Here is a 25,764-nt window from a genome sequence, read left to right on the forward strand (position 1 = left end):
TGGGGTCATAAAGAGTCGGACATGACCAAGCAATTTTCACTTTCACTTTTATACAAACAGTACTTACATTCTCAATTAATTTCCACGGGAATTCTTAAAGATAGATATAAATTTATGTTATAAATGAGGAGTTAGAGGTTATACAAGTTGACACAGTTTGTACAAAGTAAATTAGTAGCATATATAAACCTCAGACTCTGGTCTCCTGGCTGCCTATAGACTACTTCAAAAAATACTCCCAAGTTGCTACTTTACTAAATTTTTTTCTCCAAAAGAAGTTAAACCATAATAAATTACAAAATGTTTAATTTTCAAAATGTTTATTTTGCTATACAATAAAGTGTCTTCCTAACCCATTATGCTAATAATGTTTTAGTGTATATATCTATGTGTGTATGTGAACATATGTCAAACTACCAAAATGAGTTATTTCAGAGAAGCAGCAAATATTGATTCCTGATAGATAATTCTGTTCTGTTCTGTTCTGTTCTGTTCTGTCGCTCAGTCGTGTCCGACTCTTTGCGACCCCGTGGACTGTAGCCTACCAGGCTTCTCCGTCCATGGGATTCTCCAGGCAAGAATACTGGAGTGGGTTACCGTTTCCTTCTCCAGGGGATAGATAATTAAGAAGAGTTAATCTAATACTGTATCCCTCCTTTAGTTTACCTCTTCTTTCAAATTTTTTAAACTATTTCTCACATTACCCATAAGTTTGTTTAGCAAACATAACATCAACAAAAATTTCTTTCCTGGGTATTAAGGGATGAATGATTAAAATGCAAGCCAATTATAGCTTCTAAGAAACAGTCTACTGTTTACTAACAGGGTTTCTTGAGTATTTTAATGAAAAGACACTACAAAAATCAAATATTTATTAATTGGCATTTAAATTAAGTGATAATGATTTTATTGAAATTTTAGAAATAGTTTTCAAACATCCACTGATTTAGAAAACATCACAAAACAAGTAAATTGATATTCTGTTAAATAGTTCTTTATGTATATTATATTTTGAATGGATATTTACATTTGTGTAATTTTTTAATATCATGCATTGATTATTTGGAAAATACTGATTCACTGAGTTATGCAAATCTAAATGTTGACACATTTCATTATATAATAGCAAAAACTCACATTAATTGATACCACCTACTACCAACCTTATGAAAAAAGTCTTTATCAAGTTTACAATATTTCCAAATTCTAATTTTTAAAAGCTCAAATTTTATCATTGTCAACAAGTAGTTAGTTGTCTTCTCCTACATGACATTTGTGAGAAAATATTTGCCAAATATCTATGTCTAAATAACCATAGTTTGTCAATAATTCTTTCAAGTAAAACATGGCACTTATGACAAACGTGACTAGTTCAGCTTATACCTTTTGTTCAAGTGATTTTCCTTATTTGAGCTAAGGTCTTAGCAGTATTATCCTCTGCAACTTTTGCATCATCATCAAATGTCAACAAATTTAAATTAAAAAAACACAAATACTCTAACTTCTTAGTATAATCATCAAAATAGCTTTTGGCCTTTTAGATCTTCTGAAAGAGTCTTGGAGACCTTTACACGTCTGCAAACCACACTTCGAAGACCATAGGCTTAGATCAACCTAGAATTATCCTTGAGCTTGAGATAGGGATAACCTTCATTCAAGTCACAGGAAAGTTGAAAACACCCGGACAAAATTGAAATTCTATCAGCAAGGGAGAAAGGGTACATGGACATTGAAGAAACTTATAGAGTATGCTACAGCAATGTAGTAGTTAACACTTGGCTGAGGTAGTGTTAAGTTCAAAAATCACAGTAATAAATTGCATAATGATCAAAGTCTCTAAATTGAAATAATGCTCAACCATGTAGGAAGAACAAGAGAAATTCAATCAAGATAATTACTAGTGTCCAGGATGCCAAGTAGATTGGAAGCACCTTGAAGAAGATAATGATTATAGCTTAATACACTAGCAGAGTGCCTGATACATAGCAATTGTCCATTAAGTTTGTTGAATAAATGAATGAATGAATGGATTTGTAAAATAAAATAATGAATAGTCATGAACGCAGAGCATGAATGTTGGTAGCAAATAAAATAACATTCCAGAAGTGATGGTATAAAACAAGCAAAGAAAAAGGAAGGGCCAATAAAATTTTAAGGCAGCATCTACAAGGAGACTAAGCTAACAATTCACTGAATTCATCAGCTTAAAGTTTATGTAACAGTTGGTAAAATCCAGTATAATCTCTACAGGAATTAACTGTGACATCTAAGAATGACTGGACAGTAGCATGAGTGGGTGTGGTTCATAAACCTCTGAATCGGTGCAACATACCCACAGGAGAACTCTTAACATTTCCTTCTTCATATCTCATACTACAAAGAATAGCATTTGCTTTTCATTCATTTTATGTAACTCTTTGAAAGGTATATAAAAAATAATTTTCTATTATCTCAACACTTCTGTGAGGCATCCAGACAAATATCTTTCAGGAGAAGAGGCAACAAGGGAAAGAATAAAGTAATAGTTTTAATAAAGATCATCAAAAGAAACTTAGAGATTAAGTTTTCGGAATTTTTATGACAATATAATGTTTTACCTCTGTTGATCATTTCAATTTCAGATATAGTTTAAAAATTGCTTATTGAATGGTTTTCTGTCCTTAAAATAATCAAAAAATAAATTCTGAAAGACTTGTACTTAATTCTAAGTTTTCATGGCAAAAGTCTTTTGAAAATTCCATTATTCAAACTAAAATTTAAAAAAAGATAAAATTTCTATTGATTTATAGCAAATAATCATAGCAGTCCCCATTCTTTTTACTCTTATACTGTCAAGTACTAGTTTGCAATAGAAACAGAAACTGCTTTCAAAATAATTTTCTAGGCTGATACTCACTGAATCATTCTTTGAGGAGTTATGTATGTTACATATACTTTAAAAACATAGATTCTGAAAGTGGATGACCTGAGTTCAAATCTCAAATTTGCAAGTTCTTTAAAGGCAGTGCCTGTATTTTACTCATTTCTTTACTCTTTAAAGAGCAGGAATAACACTGATTAGCCACTATAAAAAACAGTATAGAGATTCCTCAAAAGTTAAAAAAAAAAAATAGAACTACCACATTATCAAACAATTCCAGTCCTGGGTATTTATTCAAAGAAAGGAAAATCATGAAATAGAAAAGATACATGCATCCCTATGTTCATTATTGCATTATTTACAATAGCCAAGATACAGGAAGCAATTTAAGGGCCCATGAACAGATGAATAGATAAAGATGTGGTATATATATAATGGACTATTACTCAGCCATTAAAAAAAATGAAATCTTGCCATTTGTGACAGCATGGACAGACCTACAGGGCATTATACTAAGTGAAATAAGCCAGACAGAGAAAGACAAATGCTGTAAGGTTTCATTTATAAGTAAAACATAAAGAATACAACAAACTAGCAAATACAACCAAAAAGAAACAGACTCACAGATATACAGAACTAGTGGTCACTGGTGGAAAGAAAGAAGAAGGGTCAGGCAAGATAATGATAGGGGACCAAGAGTTACAAACTACAAAATGTATAAAATAAATAAGCTACAAGGGTATACTGTACAACACAGGGAATATAGTCAATATTTTATAAGTATAATCTTTAAAAACTGTGCATCATTTTGTTGTGAACCTGAAACTTATATAATATTTTACACCAGTGAGCAAGTAAGTGAAAGTCGCTTAGTCGTGTCTGACTCTTTGTGACCCCATGGACTATACAGTACATGGAATTCTCCAGGCCCAAATACTGGCCTTTCCCTTCTCCAGGGGATCTTCCCAACCCAGGGATTGAACCCAGGTCTCCCACATTGTGGGCAGATTCTTTACTAGCTGAGCCACAAGGGAAGCCCAAATATTTTACACCAATTACACCTCAATTTTTTAAACTGTTTCTTTAATTGGCTGCATCAGGTCTCAGTTGTGGCATGTAGGATATTTTGTTGCTGCACACAGACTCTCCAGCTGTGGCACAGGCTCCAGAGCACACAAGCTTCAGTAGTTGCAGCATGCAAGCTTAGTTGTTCTGTGGCATGTGGGATCTTAGTTACCTGACAAGGGATCTAACTTGTGTCCCTGCATTGAAGGTGGATCTTAACCACTGGACCACCAGGGAAGTTCCTTTACTTCAATTTTTAAAAAGAATCACATGACTGTTAAATGACCAAGGCAAGGGTCAGGTTTAGATTCATCTGACTCTAAAGTCAGCTCACAATGCTATGTATACAACTATTTCAAGGTAACAGAATACTGGCAGATTTGTGTTCAATCCAAAAAAGAAATATAATTGAAGCATATTAACTGTCCAAGTTATACAAGGATTTAAAGCATTCAGTGCTATTTGAAAACTGAAATACCCAAGTAGTCATCACAGAAAGTAGGGAAAAAACCCACTTCCCTCTTGACACATAGCTGTTTCCAACCATTGTGACTCCCATCATCTTCAAATAGATATTTTACAGTCCTGGGTACTGTTTACAGAAAAGTACTCTGTGAAAGCATGAGGAACTGAAACCCAAAGCACCAGGAAATAACAGATGAAAAAGTCTTGTTTAGAAACTGAAGCAAAAATGAATAAAAGAATTAGAGTAGGAGTGGCAGTGAATTAGGATTTTGATAATTCACTGCCACTCCTGCTCTAGTTCCTTTATTCATCTTTGCTTTGTTTTTTAACATGATTTTTTCATCTGTTATTTCCTGGTGCTTTGCATTTCAGTTCCTCAGCTTTTCACAGGCCACTTTTCTGTAAACAGATCCCAGGACTGTAAAATATCTAAAACTATTTGATGATGATGACAATGAAGACAATGAATGACCACCATGATGAGGATGATGACTAACTACATAATCTAAAAGAATTCCTCAATTCAATGAGTATTTAACACCTTAGCTGTCTTAGAAAGTACAATAAATGTCCAGTATAATCCCCGTTACTACTTAACAATTAAAGAATTCTATAGAATAAGGAAGTTCATCAAGATATTTTGCAATACTTTTATGCAAATTTGGGGCTACAGTCAAATCACTGAGTTATACAGATACATAAATAATCTCGTTACATTTCCAATAGGTTTATTGTAACATGCGCAAAAATGGTGCTCTGTCTGACTGTCATTCTGTTCCTAACTTTGCATCTCCCGCCTGGAATGAAAAGTTCAATGGTAAATCTGATTAACAATGGATATGATGGCATTGTCATTGCAATTAATCCTAGTGTGCCAGAAGATAAAAAACTCATTCAAAACATAAAGGTAAGAGAAAAGCTTATTATCCACTTATTTTTATTTTGTTAAGTATTTCAACTCATGTTGCCTAGGCAGATACACACATTCATATAGAGTTATAGCTTTCCAAAATTCCTTTGATAATATTCATCACTTATTTAGCATGTATCTAAACTGTCAAGGTTAATATCTGCTTAGTTTAAGTATTATGTATCATATATTAATAGCTTTAGTCACTCCCTTAATGAATTACTAAAAGGCCAAACTACTAATATTTTCAACTCATTAAGCTAAAAGAAAGATCTTCAAGCTACTAGAGAATAATTTTGAAACTTTATGAAGTCACTTTTATAATGTTTTAAAAACTAACCTTATTTAAAGCCCTTGAGGTTCATTATCTTATACATTTTTTCAATTTTTTCAGTTTTCATATTTGTTTAGTTCTGAAAATTTTGAGTCTTAGGTATCTGATCATAAAGAAAATATTATCTTTTTGAAGTTGACTTATTTCCTAATTTTCTTTGGGTTAATCAGTACAATATTCTATACATAGTACTCTTAATATATACTATTTTCTTTGTATCTCAATATCCCTATAAGGTGGTCAACAATGCATGCATGCATGCATGCTCACTCATTTCAGTTGTGTCTGACTTTTTGTGACCCCATGGACTGTAGCCCACCAGGCTCTTCTATACACCGGATTCTCCAGGCAAGAACACTGGAGTGGGTTGCCATGACCTACTCCAGGGGATCTTCCCAACCCAGGGATCAAACCCACATCCCTTATGTCTCCTGCATTGGCACACAAGTTATCACCAGCACTACCTGGAAAGCCCACACAATATAGATTATTAATTACCCTTGCTGTATAAATTGAGAGAAGTTAAGTGACTTGCACAGTCATACATTAAGTAGCAAAACTAGAACTTGAAGCCAATGACTTACATATCCTTAGAAAATTACTGCTTGGTAAAACTTTGCTTTTTATGAACATATTCCATATGAGAAGATAACTCAAAATAAATCTAGCAAATGTTTTTTTTTCAATTAACAACAGCCTAAAATCAACCAAACTTTAAACTCCCAACCCAGTTTTAAGCACCTCTGTCCAGTTCAAGAAGCAACTTGCTAACAGGCTCCCAGTCTTAATCACCTTTATACCTCCCTGCTCCCACTCATGTTGAATGCAGACCTGGACAGGTAAAAATTAAAGAACTGATTTCTAGGTATATAAAAATGAGAGTTTACAGACTAGATAGATATAGTAAAATGTAACCTACTTTTCAGTTAGTCTTTGCCAAAATATTTGGGGAGATGGGCTTAGATCAGCTTCTTTTTGCTTGTATGTACACTTTCACATCCTTTTCATTGTGAAACTGCCAATACAAGGTACTTTTTTTTTTTTTTTTTTGTAGTTAATTTATTTTTTATTGGAGGCAAATTACAAGGTACTTTTAATTTTGTCAGGAAATGGTAACTGAAGCTTCTACTTACCTGTTTCATGCCACCAAACGAAGAGTTTATTTCAGGAATGTAAGCATTTTAATTCCAGTGACGTGGAAGTCAAAAACTGAGTACTTAATGCCAAAACAAGAATCCTATGACCAGGTAGGGTATTTTATCTAGCTCCGAAATTGTTTCTTCTTGATGTGATTTTTAGAAATTAATGATCGTAATTTTGAGTAATTACTAACGACTACTTTAGTATTTAATTTAGTAATATTAATGTTCTAAATTTAGATGAAAAATTCCTTGTTTCTATTGCTCATGAGTTCTGTTCTGGTCTGCTTATTCTGCCTTTTAGGCAGAAGTCATAGTTGCTAATCCTTACCTAAAATATAGAGATGATCCCTATACACTTCAATATGGAAGATGTGGAGAAAAAGGACAATATATACATTTTACTCCAAACTTCTTGTTGACTAATAATTTGCCTATCTATGGGTCCCGAGGTAAGGATATCTATTTCATACTTCTGTTTTTATTTCCACTGGAAACAAATATAACACTGTGATTAATGGTATTTTTTAAATTTTTAAAGGAAAAAATAAGTATTAATTAATATTTTTGTTTGGAAAGTTACTAGTTATGTTCAACCTAACTACATTTCTTTTTGTATGTGTGTTTAATAATAAAGTTAGTCATTTACTGATACTAACCGATTTAACTTCTTTGGTCTAATGAAATTTGTCAATTTCTAGATTTCCTTGACTCAGATTGATGATGTGGGGAAGGGAGACTTAAAATATAAGGAAACTATTTATATACAAGTTTCCCTCATTATCCAGAAGAAGTGTTCCTATGAAACTTTTTGTAAGTCAGAATGATATACAAGAAGCAATTACCTTAGGACACATCTTGTTAACAGATACACAAAATATGTTGAGATAAATCACAGATGCTCACAGACACATTTCAAATCTATGAGACTTGATGCCAAGCACAGTTGCTAGGGGAACTTGGTGGTGCCACTTATCCTGCTCTGGGTGGGTGCTGTCTGTAAAACAGTTGGCAGCAAAACAAATGCCTAACACTATCTTTGCTTTTCTCCTTTTTTCATAAAAGCAAAAATCCTCTCAAATTTCTCTGTTAGTGAAAACAGGTACTAAGGTGGGTCTTTCATAAAAGTTAAGTGGTGTATAATGAATTTTCAAAAAACAGGGATACCTCTGTTGTAAACATAAATTTAAAAGCGGCAATATTCTCTCATAGGCAGAGCATTTGTCCATGAGTGGGCCCATCTCCGATGGGGAATATTTGATGAGTATAATGGGGACCAGCCGTTCTATATCTCCAGAAGGAACACTATTGAAGCAACAAGGTATCATTCTACTAAATAAATCTGTTTTCAAAAGTTTTCACTCATGAATTTTTAATTCTCCATACTAGGCAAACAAAGACGATCTCTGTGGTTGAGTGCTCACACAGTTTATTGCAATATTCAACCTGCCCCATTATATATCTAACAATGTCTGAGTATTAAATTTTGGAACACGATCAATCAAAATTTGGAAATAATTTCAATATTCATGGGGTTGTATTAAAAATATGTTGTTGTCAGAGGAAAGAGAAAGAAAAAAGTTGTAATCTAAACCTTAAGATATCTGAGAACTAGAGCTCAAGTTCCTACCCAATCTTTTATTTCATGTGGTTCAAAGCTTTTTAAGGTGAATCAGTTTTACTGAAATCAATTAAACTGTTAGAGCCTTATGTTAAGTATATTTTATTTTTCATTTAATCCTGAGTTTAAAGAAAAGAAGTACTTTTCATAAAAATAAGTGAGAAATTTGATTTTTTAAAGAATAGGTAGAATTAGACAGCTCTTATTTATGAATAAATGAGATATTTAAATTAAAACTATCAAATACATGGAATAGTTAATGAGTATTAAAGAACAACAGAAATCAGTGTAATTAAAAATGTTCTAGAATAAAAAACATTAAATTAGAGAGAAGAGGTGTGGTAGAAAAAATGCCTCTGCGTTGTTCGCTTTATGTCTACTAAGCTGCTAGAATCTTTCACAGAGACTAGGGTTTCAACCCAGGAAACATTACTCTCTCCTCTTCTCATGCAACAACCCCTCCCAGCACTACCTCCCATATTCAGATAATGCTTGTCAATCCTTCAAGTCTCAGTTTAAATGCCCAAGTCTTTCCTCTCCCTCCATTGGGGTTAGATATCCTTGAGGCTTCTCTCACGTATGTGTGTGTGTGTGCTTCTCTCACGTGTGTGTGTGTGTGTGTGTGTGTGTGTGTGTGTTGACAATTCTCTTACTTATAAAGACCAAAAGGTTTGAACACACATGCATTTCTATACAAGGTTTATTTTCATTTCTTCTTTCAGTCTAGCTCAATAAAATGTAAAACATAAACACAAAAACCACACATGGTTTTCATGTATGATATATACATCTATGTATATATGTATATACCTATATAGCAATATGAGCTTCTCTGGTAGCTCAGCTGGTAAAGAATCTGCCTGCAATGCACGAGACCCCGGTTCGATTCCTGGATCAGAAAGACCCCCTGGAGAAGGGATAGGCTACCGACTCCAGTATTCCTGGGCTTACCTGGTGGCTCAGATGGTAAAGAAGACGCCTGCAATGTGGGAGACCAGGTTCAATCCCTGGGTCGGGAAGACCCCTTGAAGGAGGGCATGGCAACCCACTCCAGTAGTCTTGCCTGGAGAATCTCATGGCAAGCTACAGGACACAGGGTCGCAAAGAGTCAGACACGACTGAAAGACTAAGCACAGCACAGCACAAACAGCAATATCAGTTCAAATCAGTTGTGTCCAACTCTTTGCAACCCCATGGACTGCAGCACGCCAGGCTTCCCTGTCCATCACCATCTCCCGGAGCTTACTCAAACTCATTTCCATCAAGTCACTGATGCCATTCAACCATCTCATCCTCTGTCACCCGCTTCTCCTCCCACCTTCAATCTTGCCCAGCATCTGGGTCTTTTCAAATGAGTCAGTTCTTCGCATCAGGTAGCCAAAGTATAGGAGTTTCAGCTTCAGCATCAGTCCTTCCAATGAATATTCAGGATTGATTTCCTTTAGGATTGACTGGTTTGATCTCCTTGCAGTCCAAGGGACTCCCAAGAGTCTTCTCCAACACCACAGTTCAAAAGCTCAGCTTTCTTTATAGTCCAACTCTCACATCCATACATGACCACTGGAAAAACCATAGCTTTGATTAGATGGACCTTTGCCAGCAAAGTGCTGTCTCTGTTTTTTAATATGCTCTCTAGGCTGGTCATAGCTTTTCTTCCAAGGAGTAAGCGTCTTTTAATTTCATGGCCGCAGTCACCATCTGCAGTGATTTTGGAGCCCAAATAGTCTCTCACTGTTTCCACTGTTTCCCCATCTACTTGCCATGAAGTGATGGGACCAGATGCCATGATCTTAGTTTTCTGAATGTTGAGCTGTAAGCCAACTTTTTCACTCTTCTCTTTCACTTTCATCAAGAGGCTCTTTATATATATATACACATATATATGTATATGTGTACCATGCATAGGAAATCTAAGAGGGTTTTAAGCATAATGTTGACTCTCCCCTCCCCACTGGGAAGCAACTCCTCTGTATCTTTTAACTCAATTAATTTTCACAACACGCCTGTGAAAAATTATCATCTTTAGCACAAAGTCACAAGGAGCTAATAGATATGTTGATCACTTTAATGAATAGTGAATATTATACATATGAATTAACATCATTGTTCTTGTTGAAGTTGATGGTTAATAGGGGTAGGACACTGTGCCTACTTTTGTCAAAATGGAATTTGGTACATGGTCCATAGCAATTATCACTGAGGGAATGATTTTAGGATGTTAATATCTATTCATAATTTCTCTGGCCTTCATATATAAATGTAACCTAATTCTATCACCATAGATGTTCAACTCATATTACTGGTATTAATGTGATTTTCAAGAAATGCCAGGGAGGCAGCTGTATAACAAGGCCATGCAGACGTGACTCACAGACAGGGCTGTATGAAGCAAAATGTACATTCATCCCAGAAAAATCCCAGACTGCAAAGGAGTCTATTATGTTTATGCAAAGTCTCCATTCTGTAAGTACCTTCTTTTACTAGTCTCACAAAGGAAGCCTTTGGGAAAATTAATTAGGGAAGCTGAATTTTCTACTGTGAAATTATATATACCAATAGAAGTAAGGAAAATTACTAAGACAGTTAACTAACAGTTATTTTATCCAGTCCTGTGTCACCAGTCCTGTCAGAATATATCTGGAAATTATCCCATACTTTATTACTAACCTGTCTTTTTTTCGTCAAAGGTAAAACTGTACCCTCCTCATTGGTATCACAGAATTTCTTATAGCATCCCTTCCCTCATTTGACTTCTATAGTGTCCAGAACTACAACCTTACTTTAATTATTTCTTCTAAGTGTTATTCATACTACTTTTCCAAAGTAAATCATTCTGTAGCTTTGGAAAGTACTGACAGTCTCTGCTTTCCATTACCTTCACACTGGATGGCATCACCAACTCGATGGACATGAGTTTGGGTGAACTCCGGGAATTGGTGATGGACAGGGAGGCCTGGCGTGCTGTGATTCATGGGCTTGCAAAAAGTCGGACACGACTGAGTGACTGAACCGAACCGAACCGAAAGCACACTAAGCTTGGCAAAATGATATTGTGAAAACATAAATGGCTCTGTCTCTATCTCTACAGAACAACATAAAACTACTTAATCTTTAATTCTCTAGTTTTTTAAATGGGAATTAAAAAATACTTTACAGCATTACTGTTGTTAGTTTTATAAGAGCTAATATAAATAAAGTATGACCACAGTGCTTAGCACAAGGTGAGTACACAGTAAACTTAAATTTTTTAATTTTTTAAAATTATAAAATATTTGGATAATAGGAAATTGTCTCTTTCCCTGGATAAATTCAACTTAATTAGTGTAAGCATACTCTAGTTACTCAATGAAAGTCTCCAAACATTAAAAACAGACTTTTAAACATGAAACATGAAAGTTATCAAAAACTGCAAATCAAAATAAATAATACTATCTCTAGATAGTAAAATAACAATTAAAAGAAGCAAATTTTCATATACCAAATTACTAGTAACACAGACTTTATGGGTAGAGGTTTGTAAAAGCCTATTATTTCCAATAAGCTTTAAAATTGCTTTGAAGTCTAGGGCATTAATAATGAAAGACTTGAGTAAAAATATAGACTTGATAATTTCTTCTAAAACTCCTAAATGAATCCAATGAGATTTTTAAGTAAAAATTGTTTTCCAGCCTAATAAAGCTCCCTCCTAGGAATATTTGAAGCATGAGTCTAGAAATCTCACTTTAACCTGCTGCAAGTAAATCCACAAAGGTAGCCAAAGAATTCAGCATCCAAATAGATATTAGATCATGTGACACAAGAAGATAATTGGAATATATACTGTCTGTACCAAACTATAAATTCCGAAAGCATTTGCCTATTAAGAGATAACTGATGCTGCCTATCAGAAAATAAATAATAATGAAGAAGGAAAATCATGTAGCTGAAATATGGAGGGCAACTTATATAAGATATGGCTCAGAGATAAATACTGTACTTTAACTATAATATCTTGTGCATAAAACTACCTTCTAATTATTATAACATAGACTAAATACATACCTTCTAATTATTGTCATATAGACTAAATACATTGTATGACTGTACCCAAGGCATAAACTGAGGCCCAGGAGAAATATGCTCTGAAATAATGAATATTCAAGTCCATGATTTTCTTCCTTTAAACTTCATTTCTCCCACTTCATGTCCAGCACTGTATTAAGAGCAGAAAAAAATATATAAATAATTAAAAATAATTGTTTTTGAGGAACTCAATTTAGTAAGGCTGGTAGATATAAGAAAAATAAATAAGAACACAAAGTAGGAAGAAATAGAAACCAAGTATTGTGGGAGTGTAGAAAATGTCTCCAACTAGAGGTCAGAAAATGGTTTCTAAAAGAAATGAGCTTTGAGTTGGGATTTGGAAAAAATATTAGTATGAACTTGCTAAAGCAGGATGAGGAAGTGTCTTCTAGGCAAAGGAACAGGTTTACAAAAACAAAGATGGAAAAATATACGGATGCCACACATGACTGCACAAGTTGAGCACTGCCCAAATTATATGCAGCATGGTCACTATAATTTTAATATTTATTAGAACAATTTTCAAGTCATTGTTGCTGTTCAATCACTAAGACGTGCCCGACTCTTTGCAACCCCTCGAACTGCAGCAAGCCAGGCTTCCCTGTCCTTCACCACCTCCCAGATTTTGCTCAAACTCATGTTCATTGACTCAATGATGCCATCCAACCATCTCATCTGCTGTTGCTCCCTTCTCCTGCCTTCAATCTTTCCCAGCATCATGGTCTTTTTCAGTGAGTCAGTCCTTCATATCAGGTGGCCAAAATACTGGAGTTTCAGCATCAACACCAGCATCAGTCCTTCCAATGAATATTCAGGGTTGGTTTCCTTTAGGATTGATCATTTTGATCTCCTTGCTGTCCAGGTGACTCTCAAGAGTGTTCTCCAACACCACAGTTCAAAAGCATCAATTCTTTGGCACTCAGCCTTCTTTATGGTCCAACTCTCACATCCATACATGACTACTGGATAGAAATTTTAAAAAAAACTTGAGAAAGGGGCACCTTTTTATAATTTGAACAAATTTCCTGTTCCCTTTTTCCACTTGGATTAGCGAGAACCTTATAAAAGTTTCTGGCATACTCTAAAGAACAGGAGAAAGTTCAGTGTTCTATAAGCAAAATATACACGGTAAGGAAAAAACATGGAATGAGACTGAAACACAAAATTGGAACCTACAAACCTAAGGTGTTTGGATTTTTATTTTATCAACCTCAGGCTTGTAACATAACCAGCTAATTCCTTCAGGATAATTCTACTGGCTGTGGAAAACAAAGGGAGTGAGATAGTGGAGGTAGGCAGACCAGTTGGAAGGACATGAAAACAGGCAGACAAGAGACCTGAAGGTCACGAATAAAGGCAGTGACAGTAGTAAAAGGAGTCATGTTTCATATGCATTTCTTAACATCAAGACGATTATAAATCACTGCTTTGACTGAAAACTATACTCTTCTTCCATTCCAATATATCCTCTTCTGAGAAATATAGGTCAGAAAAATAAGAGAAGGAAAAGAAACTCTTACAACTTGAATAAAAGTTATGCAAGTTTAATAATTTAGTTGTAAACCTGAACTTATAGCCAGAGATTTATATAAGAAGGGCATTTAAAAAAACAAAATGACACCTACAAAGCTGAGGCTTTACTGTAAGACGAATTCTCACCTAATGCTACACTAGTTTATCCAGTGTTTTTCCAAGTTACAAAATTTTCAAAACTTGGAGGATTTTAATAAGTTCTATAGTAATGGAACATCATTTGGCAGAATTACTGGACATGACTCACCACTTCAGTTCAGTTCAGTCGCTGTCATGTCTGACTCTGCGACCCAAAGCACTGCAGCACACCAGGCCTCCCTGTCCATCACCAACTCCCGGAGCTTACTCAAACTCATGTCCATCAAGTCAGTGATGCCATCCAACCATCTCATCCTCTGTCATCCCCTTCTCCTCCCACCTTCAATCTTTCCCAGCAACAGGGTCTTTTCAAATGGGTCAGTTCTTTGCATCAGGCAGTCAAAGTATTGAAGTTTCTGCTTCAGCATCAGTCCTTCCAATGAAGGACTGATTTCCTTTAGGATGGACTGGCTGGATCTCCTTGCAGTCCAAGAGACTCTCAAGAGTCTTCTCCAACACCACAGTTCAAAAGCATCAATTCTTCGGCACTTAGCTTTCTTAATAGTCCAACTATCGTATCCATACATAACTACTGGAAGAACCATAGCTTTGACTAGACAGACCTTTGTTAGCAAAATAATGTCTCTGCTTTTTAATATGCTGTCTAGGTTGGTCAAAACTTTTCTTTCAAGGAGTAAGCATCTTTTAATTTCATGGCTGCAGTCACTATCTGCAGTGATTTTGGAGCAAAAAAAAAAAAAATCAGCCACTGTTTTCACTGTTTCCCCATCTATTTGCCATGAAGTGATGGAACCAGAAGCCATGATCTTAGTTTTCAATGTTTAGTTTTAAGCCAGCTTTTTCACTCTCCTCTTTTCACTCTCATCAAGAGGCCCTTTAGTTCTTCTTCACTTTCTGCCATAAGGGTGGTGTCATCTGCATATCTGAGATTATTGATATTTCTCCCAGCAATCTTGATTCCAGCTTGTGCCTCATCCAGCCCAGCATTTCTCATGATGTACTCTGCATATAAGTTAAATAAGCACAGTGACAATATACAGCCTTGACGTACTCCTTTCCCGATTTGGAACCAGTCTGTTGTTCCATGTCCAGTTCTAACTGTTGCTTCTTGATCTGCATACAGATTTCTCAGGAGGCAGGTCAGGTGGTCTGATATTCCCATCTCTTTCAGAATTTTCCACAGTTTATTATGATCCACACAGTCAAAGGCTTTGGCATAGTCAAGAAAGCAGAAATAGATGTTTTTCTGGAACTCTCTTGCTTTTTCAACGATACAGCAAATGTTGACAACTTGATCTCTGGTTCCTCTGCCTTTTCTAAATCCAGCTTGAACATCTGGAAGTTCACAGTCCATGTACTGTTAAAGCCTGGCTTGGAAAATTTTGAGCATTCCTTTACTAGCATGTGAGATGAGTGCAACCGTGTGGTAGTTTGAGCATTCTTTGGCATTGCCTTTCTTTGGGATTTGGAATGAAAACTGACCTTTTCCAGTCCTGTGGCCACTGCTGAGTATTCCAAATTTGCTGGCATATTGAGTGCAGCACTTTCACAGCATCATCTTTCAGTTTGAAAAAGCTCAACTAGAATTCCATCACCTCCATTAGCTTTGTTCGTAGTGATGCTTTCTAATGAGGCATCACATTTCTTTTTTTTCTTTCCACATTGTCATTACTTTTTCAGGAGTATTATTTTATGTCTGAGTTCACAGAGCCAATAACATTCAGAGTAACAATGTAATAATGTAACATTGTTACATATTTGTTTTCAAGTTTTCCAATAAATTATAGAGATTGCAAATACTTAGACAATTAAAGAAGGCTGTTTTCTTTAGCCCACTTTTGGGGGGCAGCTAGAAATTACTACAAATCTCACCCCTTTTTCCATTAAGCTTATTTCAAAGCTTGAATTCCCTAAGAGTCTAAAAGGGAAAATAAGAAGTTTACTTAAGCAGTTAAGATGATGTCAGGCACCATCATCCCTCAAGGACTTCCCTGGTAACTCAGATGGTTAAGTATCTGCCTGCAGTACAGAAGACCTGGGTTTGATCTCTGAGTAGGAAGATTCCCTGGAGAATGGAATGGCTACCACTTCAGTATTCTTGCCTGGAGAATTTCATGGACAGAGGATTCTGGCAGTCTACAGTCCATGGGGTCACAGAGTCAGACACCCATTCAGTTCAGTTCAGTCGCTCAGTCGTGTCCGACTCTTTGCGACCCCATGAATCACAGCACGCCAGGCCTCCCTGTCCATCACCAACTCCCAGAGTTCACTCAAACTCATGTCCATCGAGTTGGTGATACCTAAAATAATTACCAAATAATTTTCCAGTGCATATGATTTTACTTCGCTTTTTCTCCACTAAAGTATGCAAAACAGATGTGAGAATGTTAGATTATGAAATAATTGTCAATTATCCAGAGATAAAATCTGTGAAGGATGAATAACACAGCCAGCTATATATCTGGAAAGGGAGGTAATGCATCAGTTACTGTATAATTGTCTTTCAATTGATTTTTTTCCAGGTGACTGAATTTTGTACAGAAAAAACACACAATACGGAAGCTCCAAACCTACAAAACAAAATGTGCAATGGCAAAAGCACATGGGATGTAATCATGAACTCTTCTGACTTTCAAAATACATCTCCCATGACAGAAATGAATCCACCAACTCATCCTACATTTTCACTGCTCAAGTCCGAACAGCGAGTAGTTTGTTTGGTACTTGATAAATCTGGAAGCATGTCTTCAGTAAGATTTTATTTTTTAGCTCTTTAAAATTAGATATTTAAACTAATAGAAGTATAATTTAATCTTAGGTTTAGTTTTACTAAGCTAACTAAAATTTATTATTCTAATAAATTTTAATCAATGATTTTGTATGGACAAGCACTATAAGATAATACACTAAAATAAAAGTAATTGCTATCTTAAGGTTATTGGATTATGGTTGACATTTATTCTTTTAACTTTTAGTTCTAACAAACAAGAAATAATATAACTGAACAAAAAGAATAAATGAAAATCACTCATGACTCCACCACTGAGCATATTATAATTATTTTTTCTGTTTATTCATTTGTATTTCCTCCTCAAAAATGTGATTATCTTACATAATATTTCATAATATAATTTTTTACTTACCATAACTTAAACACTCCCCAGGGGAAAAAATGATTCCATGAAACATATTTTAATGATTGTATCATATGCACAAACTATAATTTAGTCAAATAACCCCCCATTAATGGACATTTTGATGATTTTCAACTTATCAGAAATTATACTGCAACAAACATTTTTGTGTGCATTTTAAATTATATTCTTATTGTTAAAGAAGACAGTATACATTTTCAAGGCTTTCCCAAGTATGACATGACTGACTTTTTAAGTTTTTCTTTAATATTTCTTTTTAATATAATGAAGTTAAATGCTAAAATACAATAATCAATTATTACCATTCTCTCTGGCCATGAACTTTCTTTTCACCAGTCTATCAAGATTGGAGGAAACTCAGGGATTGTTCAGACATGCCACAATAATTGATTCACTGATTATTGGAGTTATTTAATCCCTTTAGTTTAAATTATAAGAATTTTTTAGGGATATGAAAACAAACAGGGGCTTCCCTGGTGGCTCAGAGGTTAAAGCATCTGCCCGCAATGCAGGAGACCCGGGTTTGATCCCTGGGTCGGGAAGATCCCCTGGAGAAGGAAATGTCAACCCACTCCAGTATTCTTGCCTGGAGAATCCCATGGACAGAGGGGTCTGGAGGGCTACAGTCCATGGGGTCACAAAGAGTCAGACACGACTGAGCGACTTCACTTTCACTTTCTTTTCTTACAGGAAGATCGTCTCTTTCGAATGAATCAAGCAGCAGAATTATACTTGATTCAAGTTATTGAAAAGGGATCCTTGGTTGGGATGGTTACATTTGACAGTGTTGCTGAAATCAGAAATAATCTAACAAAAATAACTGATGATAATGTTTACAAAAATATCACTGCAAATCTGCCTCAAGAAGCTGATGGTGGAACTTCAATTTGTAGGGGGCTCAAAGCAGGATTTCAGGTAAAATAAAAAAGCTTTTATAAGTATCATTTGCATTTATTATTATTTTTAATATTGTCCAGTTCCCTTACAAGGGTCATGAGCATAGAGGTCTCTCATTTAAATAATTTTTTTCAATAGTAAAAGATGTTTATCTGTTTTCACAATCAATAGCCAGACAAAAAATCAAAGATAATTACAATTGCAGGCCATAATCGGGACATGATTAACCTAACAATATAAAACAATATAAAATAACATACAGTTTGGGGGGTCAAGCAGAGTGATGTGGTAAGTGGAAGTACCTACATGCACATGTTTTTATCCACCCAGCCAGTCTACATCTTTTAGTTGGTGCATTTAATCCATTTACATTTAAGGTAATTATGGATATGTATGGTCTACTACCATTTTCTTAATTGTTTTGGGTTTATTTTTTGTAGGTCTTTTCCTTGTCTTGTCTCCTGCCCACAAATTCCTTTAGCATTTGTTGTAAAGATGGTGTGGTGGCACTGAATTCTCTCAGCTTTCGCTTATCTGGAAAGCTTTTGATTTCTCCATCAAATCTGAACGAGAGTCTTGTTATGTAGAATATTCTTAGATGTAGATTCTTCCCTTTAAATATATTGTGTCATATCCTTCTGGTTTGTAGAGTTACTGCTGAGAAATCAGCTGATAACTTGATGGGAGTTCCCTTGTATGTTATTTGTCATTTTCCTTGTTGTTTTAAATATTCTACTTTGTCTTTAATTTTTGTCAGTTTGATTACTATGTGTCTCAGTGTGTTCCTCCTTGGGTTCATCCTGCCTGAGATTCTCTGTGCTTTCTGGACTTGGTTGACTATTTCCATTTCCATGTTAGGTAAGTTTCAGTTATTAGCTCTTCAAATATTTTCTCAGATCCTTCTTCTCTCTCTTCTACTTCTGGGACCCCTAAAATGTGAATGTTGGTGTGTTTAATGCTGTCCCAGGGGTCTCTTAGGCTATCTTCATTTTTTTTCATTCTTTTTTCTATATTCTGTTCTATGGGAGTGATTTCCACCATTCTGTCCTCCAGGTCATTTAACCATTCTTCTGCTTCAGTTATTCTGCTACTAAGTCCTTCTAGTGTATTATTCATCTCTGTTTGTTCTTTAGTTTTTATAGGTCTTTGGTAAACATTTTTTTGTATCTTTACCATTGTTCCCGAGATCCTGGATCATCTTCACTATCATTATTCTGAATTATTTTTCTGGGAGGTTGCCCATCTCCACAACATTTAGCTGTTTTGGGGTTTTTTTTTTCTTGTCTCTTCATCTGGGATATAAGCTTCTGCTTTGTCATCCTGATTAACTTTCTGTAATGTGGCTTTTGTTCTAGTTGTGGGATTGTGGTTCTTCTTGCTTTTTTTGTCTTGCTTTCTGAAGGAGGAGGCTAAGAGGCTTGTGTAAGCTTCCTGATGGGAGGGACTGGCAGTGGGAAAAACTGGGTTTTACGCTGGTGGGCAGGGCCTTGCTCAATAAATTTCAACCCAGTTATCTGCTGATGGGTAAGGTTGTGCTCCCTCTCTGTTAGTTGTTTGGCCTGAGGCGACCCAGCCTTGGGGTCTACAGGCTCTAGGGTTAATGGTGACCTCCAAGAGGGCTTATGCCAAGGGGGGATGTTGGGTATCTTTTTTTGGTGGGTTCCAGCATCTTCCTGTCAATGGCTGTTCAACAACTAGTTGAGAATTTGGTTGAACACCAAATTCTCAACTAGTAGAATGATGAGCACACATCCTTCTACTCTGCCATCTTGAACTCTCATTTAAATAATTTTTAAAGACATTCTATTGCCTATTGTTCAAACTCCTGAGGTACTGCGTTGCACTGAGGAGTGGTTAAAGGGAAGAAAAATTCTGTGTAAACATAATCATCATGATTTTATTGAGAAAGTCCTCATTTCTTTATCACTACATAGTCCAAATTTCCATGAGGATAAAATAATGCTGTTAAAGGGATTTTAGAAGAGGGAGATTACTAATATTTTTATATTATGGATAAAGAAAACCCAAGTTCATCCAATTAAATTGACATTTAAAATCACAAAAATAGAGGTAGTTGCTCAAATATAGTATGAAACTCTAAACACATAGGTAGAAGTTTATTGAAATAAAAATTGTGAAATCAAAAGTTGTGAGCAACTTTTGAGCACTATATTAAACTGCCTCCAGTACTCATCTGAATCTCTTCCAACCTAAGATAGCCTCTGTTTAAGCCTATTTATATTCCTTCAGTCAAAAAAACAGAAAACTGTTTCCCTTCCCTGATCCTCTCACTGCCTCAGCTAAAAAGTGGAGATTGTTACTCTCATCTGGGCCACTAGTTAATGCAAACTCCTAGCTTTCCTCATGATGTTTATTTTCTGTAAAGCATATAGGTTTAAGAAAATACACAAGTTCCAATCCAGACAAACCTAGGACTGTGATTCTATTATTCCCTAGCCAAATGACCTTGGGTGAGTTGCTGCTGCTGCTGCTGCTAAGTCACTTCAGTCGTGTCCGACTCTGTGCGACCCCATGGACAGCAGCCCACCAGGCTCAACTCAAAAAAAAAATCTCAGTTTCCTCAATTAATGGAATATGAGAAGTAATACTTGTTCTTGTTCAGTCACTAAGTCGTATCCAATTCTTTGTGACCACATGGGCTGCAGGACACCAGGCTCCTCTGTCCTCTATTATCTCCCAAAGTTTGCTCAAATTCATGTCCATGAGTCAGTGATGCTATCTAACCATCTCATCCTCTGCCACCCCCTTCTCCTTTTGCCTTCAATTCTTCCCAGAATCAAAGTCTTTTCCAATGAGTTAGCTCTTCACATCAAGTGGCCAAAGTACTGGAGCTTCAACTTCAGCATCAGTCCTTCCAATGAATATTCAGGGTTGATTCCCTTTAGAATTGACTAATTTGATCTCCCTGCAGTCCAAGGGACACTCAGGAGTCTTCTCCAGCACCACAATTCAGAAACATCAATTCTTCAGCATTTAGCCTTCTTTATGGTCCAACTCTCACAACTGTACATGACGACTGGAAAAACCATAACTTTGACTAGACTGACTTTTGTCAGCAAACTATGCTGTCAAGGTTTTTCATAGCTTTCCTTTCAAGAAGCAAGCATCTTTTTATTAATTATTTATTTAAATTGGAGGATAATTACTTTACAATATTGTGGTGGTTTTTGCCTATATCAACATGAATCAGCCACAGGTGCACATGTTCCCCCCATCCTGAACACTCCTCCCACCTCCCTCCCCATTCCATCCTTCTGGGTTGTCCCAGAGCACTGGCTTTGAGAGCCCTGCTTCATGCATCGAACTTGCACTGGTCATCTGCTTTACATATGATAATGTACATATTTCAATGCTATTCTCTCAAATCATCCCACCCTTGTCTTCTCCCACATAGTCCAAAACTTTGTTCTTTACATCTGTGTCTCTTGTGCTAAGGAGCAAGCATCTTAATTGCAAGGCTGCAGTCACTGTCTGCAGTGGTTTTGGAGCCCAAGAAAATAAAATCTGTCACTGTTTCCACTTTTTCCCCTTCTATTTGCCATGAAATGATGGGACCAGATGCCATGACCTTAGTTTTTTGAATGCTGAGTTTTGAGCCAGTTTTTTCACTCTCTTCTTCCACCCTCATCAAGAGGGTCTTTAGTTCCTCTTCATTTTCTGCCATTTGAGTGGTATCATATGCTTATCAGAGGTTGTTGATATTTCTCCCAGCAATCTTGATTCCAGCTTGTGATTAATTCAACCCAGAATTTAGCATAATGTACTCTGTATATAAGTTAAATAAGCAGCCTTGTCACACTCCTTTTCCAATTTGAAACCAGTCAGTTGTTCCATGTAAGGTTCTAACTGTTGCTTCTTGACCTGCATACAGTTTTCTCAGGAGGCAGGTAAGGTGGTCTAGTATTCCCATCTCTTTCAGAATTTTCCACAGTTGTGATCCACACAGTCAGTCAAAGGCTTTAGCATAGTCAATAAAGCAGTTTTTTTTAATTCCTTCATTTTTTTCATGATCCAATGGATGTTGGCAATTTGACTTCTGATTCCTCTGCCTTTTCTAAATTTAGTTTGTACATCTGAAAGTTCTCAGTTCACATACTACTGAAGCCAGCTTGAAGGATTTTGGCATAACTTTACTAGTATGTGAAATGAGCACAAATATTCAGTAGTTTAAACATACTTTGGCATTGCCTTTCTTTGGGATTGGGATGAAAACTGACCTTTTCCAGTCCTGTGGCTATGGCTGAGTTTTCCAGATTTGCTGAAGTACTGCAACACTTTAACAGCATCATCTTTTAGGATTTGAAATAGTTCAGTTGTACTTCTATCACCTCTACTAGCTTCGTTCATAGTAATGCTTCCTAAGCCCACTTGACTTCACACTCCAGGATGTCCATCTCTAGGTGAGTTACCACACTATCAGGGTTATCAGTGCCATTAATATCTTTTTTATATAGTTCCTCTGTGTATTCTTGCCACCTCTTCTTAATCTCTTCTGTTTTGGTTAGGTCCTTAGCACTCTGTTCTTTACTGTACCTATCCTTGCATGAAATGTTCCCTTGATATCTCCATTTTCTTGAAGAGATCTCTAGTCTTTTCCATTCTATTGTTTTCCTCTATTTCTTTACATTGTTAATTTAAGAAGGCCTTCTTAGCTCTCCTTGCTATTCTCTGGAACTTTGCATTCAGTTGAGTGTATCTTTTCCTTTCTCCTTTGCTTTTCACTTCTTTTCTTTCCTCAGCTCTTTGTAAAGCCTCTTCAGACAACTACTTTGCCTTCTTGCACTTCTTTTTCTTTGAAGGAAAAAAAGCAATAGTACTTATCTCATTTAATTGTGAGAAATATGTCAGATAAATAAGTACTCCCCTAATGTTCATAGCAGCATCATTTACAATAGCCTAGATATAGCAACAAACCAAGTGTCCATCAAAAGATGAATGAATAAAGAAGATTTAGTGTGTATGTATGTATATATACATATATAAAGTGGACTATGACTCAGCAATAAAAAAAGAATGAGATTCTGCCATTTGCAACAATGTGGATGGACCTAGAGGGTATGATGCTTAATAAAATAAGTCAGGCAGAGAAAGACAAAAACTCTATTATCAATTATATGTAGGATCTAAAAAATTATACAAACATTATGAATATAGCAAAACAGGCTCACAGATATAGAGAACAATCTAGTGTTAACCAATGGGGAGAGAAAAAGTGAAGGTGCAAGATAAGGATATGGTATTAAGAAATATAAATTACTACATATAAAATAAATACACAACAGGATATAGCACAGAGAAATATAGCTATTATTTTGTAATGACTTTACAATTATAACTTTAAATTCATAAAATAATTCATAAAATATAATTCATAATATAATAATGTATTATTATGATAACGTATAATTATAAAATATAATTATACATTATAATTATATAAAATATATATAATATATTATATAATATGCATTATATATATTATATTGATATATTATTATATTATATATAATATATAAAGTATATAATATATTTTATATATTATATAATATATATTATATATTATTATATATTATATTAATATATAATATATATAAATATATAAAATTATAATGCATAATTCATAAAATAGTAAATTACTATGTTGTACACCTGAAACTAAAATAACATTGTAAATCAACTATAATTCAATCAAAATGATAAGCAAGTGCTCAAGGAAGGATTGCTATTAAAAATGATAATTCTTATATATGTTTATTCAATTCTAAAATATGACTGAACTATATCTTGGAAATGTGTTATAATGTTTGCACATATTAGTTCATAAGTTTTTCTTAATGTTTTGATATGTGTCATATGACATTTTGACCACAGACTATTGCTGAAGAGATTATATCAAATTACATTCAAATAAAAACCTCTTAATTACTTATGTAATGAAATCATATAAGCTTTTACTTACAGAATCATAACAATAATATCTGAAATTTATTGAGCATACACTACATTAGTGCATATGTTAAATGCTTTTCATTCATAATCTTACTGTATTGCCAGCATTAATTTTTAATCAGGCACTATTATTATGCCTATTTTGCACATAAAGAAACTGAGGTACAGAGTAATTAAATATCTTTCTCAAGGTCATATAATCAGTAATTGGCAAAACCATGATCAAAACCTGGTCTTTCTTACTCCAAAGTTCAAAAAAGTAATCATTACACTGAACTCTTTATAGAACTTTATTATAAATATAAATTACATTCATAGATACATATATTTTATATATACATATACTGCAGAGAGACTAAACACTAGCTATTCAGTTCAGCAAATGGAAGAGCTAGAATTTACTCTCAATTTCTCTGAGTAAATTGTGTTAGCCACTCCTCTTAGTAAAAAATCAGGAAAATACCACCCCCCTAAAATTACAGAATTTGATCAATTCGTGAACTTCCTTCTTCATGACAGGTCAATATTTTTTCCAGGAAATCCTAAGATTCTTTAATTATCAACTAAAATGTGTAAAAAGACACAAGTCACATCATTTAACTTTGCACACCTGCCTTCAATCATGGCTTTACAAATGTTGTCTAGTCTGCAAATTACCAAAACTGCCTGGGTTGTAGGGCTCCACCCCAAATATCTCCTGAGATAATAATAATAGTTAGCATTCACTGAATATTTATTGTGTGTTAGTATTCTGAGTGTTATATTCTTTCTGTCTTATATAGCTTGAGTATATGTGAAAGCATTGTTAACATTCTGCCTTTAGAAACCTACAAGACCATTGTACATTACACTCATTTCTAAGCTAGCTCAACCTGGAATGACAACACGAAGTTTCCTTTTGCCTACTCTGATGTATAGGCCTAAAGACTTTTCCAAGATTAAAGAAAAGGTTTATTCTTAGTTTATATGTATTTAGATAAGATGTTCTCTAATTATTAATAATAGTCTGGTTTTTCAACATTAGGCAATTATCCAGAGTCACCAGAGTACTTCTGGTTCTGAAATCATATTACTAACTGATGGGGAAGATGATGAAATACACTTATGCATTGAGGAGGTAAAACAAAGTGGTGTGATCATTCACACCATTGCTCTGGGACCTTCTGCTGCCAAAGAACTGGAGACACTGTCAGATATGACAGGTAAACCTTTGGAATAGAGTTTGAATAGAAAATACCTTTTCAGTTTCTCTCATTCCAGGGACTCTTTCCCCTTAAACTATAAACTGCTCAAAATTTTCCTGTCCTAAAAAATTCATCTTTGTCCTTTCCTTCTCTTCATCCTTCAAATTAGTATCTTTCCTCACCCCATTTCACTTCTCTCTGTTTCTACCTATACTAGCTTCTTCTAACATTAGTCAATATATGTTGTCTTCATTCATTTCTCATCACTTTTTACCACAAGATGTACCTTTGCTCTCGTGGTTACTGGACTTACTCAACTGCAGTTCCAAAATTCTTACTCAGTATCTTACCTGCTCAATATTACAGTAGAGATTCAGCTAACACTATTTTATTGAGGAAGAAATGTAAAATCTACAGAATACAAATTATTTGCCCAAGGCAATATAGTAAGACAGGGCTTCCCCAGTAGA

At 35.1% G+C, this 25,764-nt stretch overlaps 1 protein-coding gene across 1 annotated transcript in view; it reads left to right on the plus strand.

The window, feature by feature from the left end:
- The first annotated feature begins 5,138 nt into the window (after nucleotides 1–5,138).
- LOC129541386 (calcium-activated chloride channel regulator 1) overlaps nucleotides 5,139–25,764 on the plus strand; it is a 30,780-nt gene continuing 10,154 nt past the window's right edge. The window contains exons 1-8 of the mRNA XM_055403257.2: nucleotides 5,139–5,297; nucleotides 6,741–6,881; nucleotides 7,078–7,225; nucleotides 7,986–8,094; nucleotides 10,677–10,857; nucleotides 16,611–16,838; nucleotides 17,934–18,158; nucleotides 25,135–25,312. Coding sequence (XP_055259232.2) covers nucleotides 5,139–5,297; nucleotides 6,741–6,881; nucleotides 7,078–7,225; nucleotides 7,986–8,094; nucleotides 10,677–10,857; nucleotides 16,611–16,838; nucleotides 17,934–18,158; nucleotides 25,135–25,312 — 1,369 coding nt within the window. The remainder of the gene's footprint in view (nucleotides 5,298–6,740; nucleotides 6,882–7,077; nucleotides 7,226–7,985; nucleotides 8,095–10,676; nucleotides 10,858–16,610; nucleotides 16,839–17,933; nucleotides 18,159–25,134; nucleotides 25,313–25,764) is intronic.

Source organism: Moschus berezovskii, chromosome 4, assembly GCF_049115385.1.
Source record: "Moschus berezovskii isolate FMDL1 chromosome 4, NW_MosBer_1.0, whole genome shotgun sequence".
NCBI lineage: Eukaryota > Metazoa > Chordata > Mammalia > Artiodactyla > Moschidae > Moschus > Moschus berezovskii.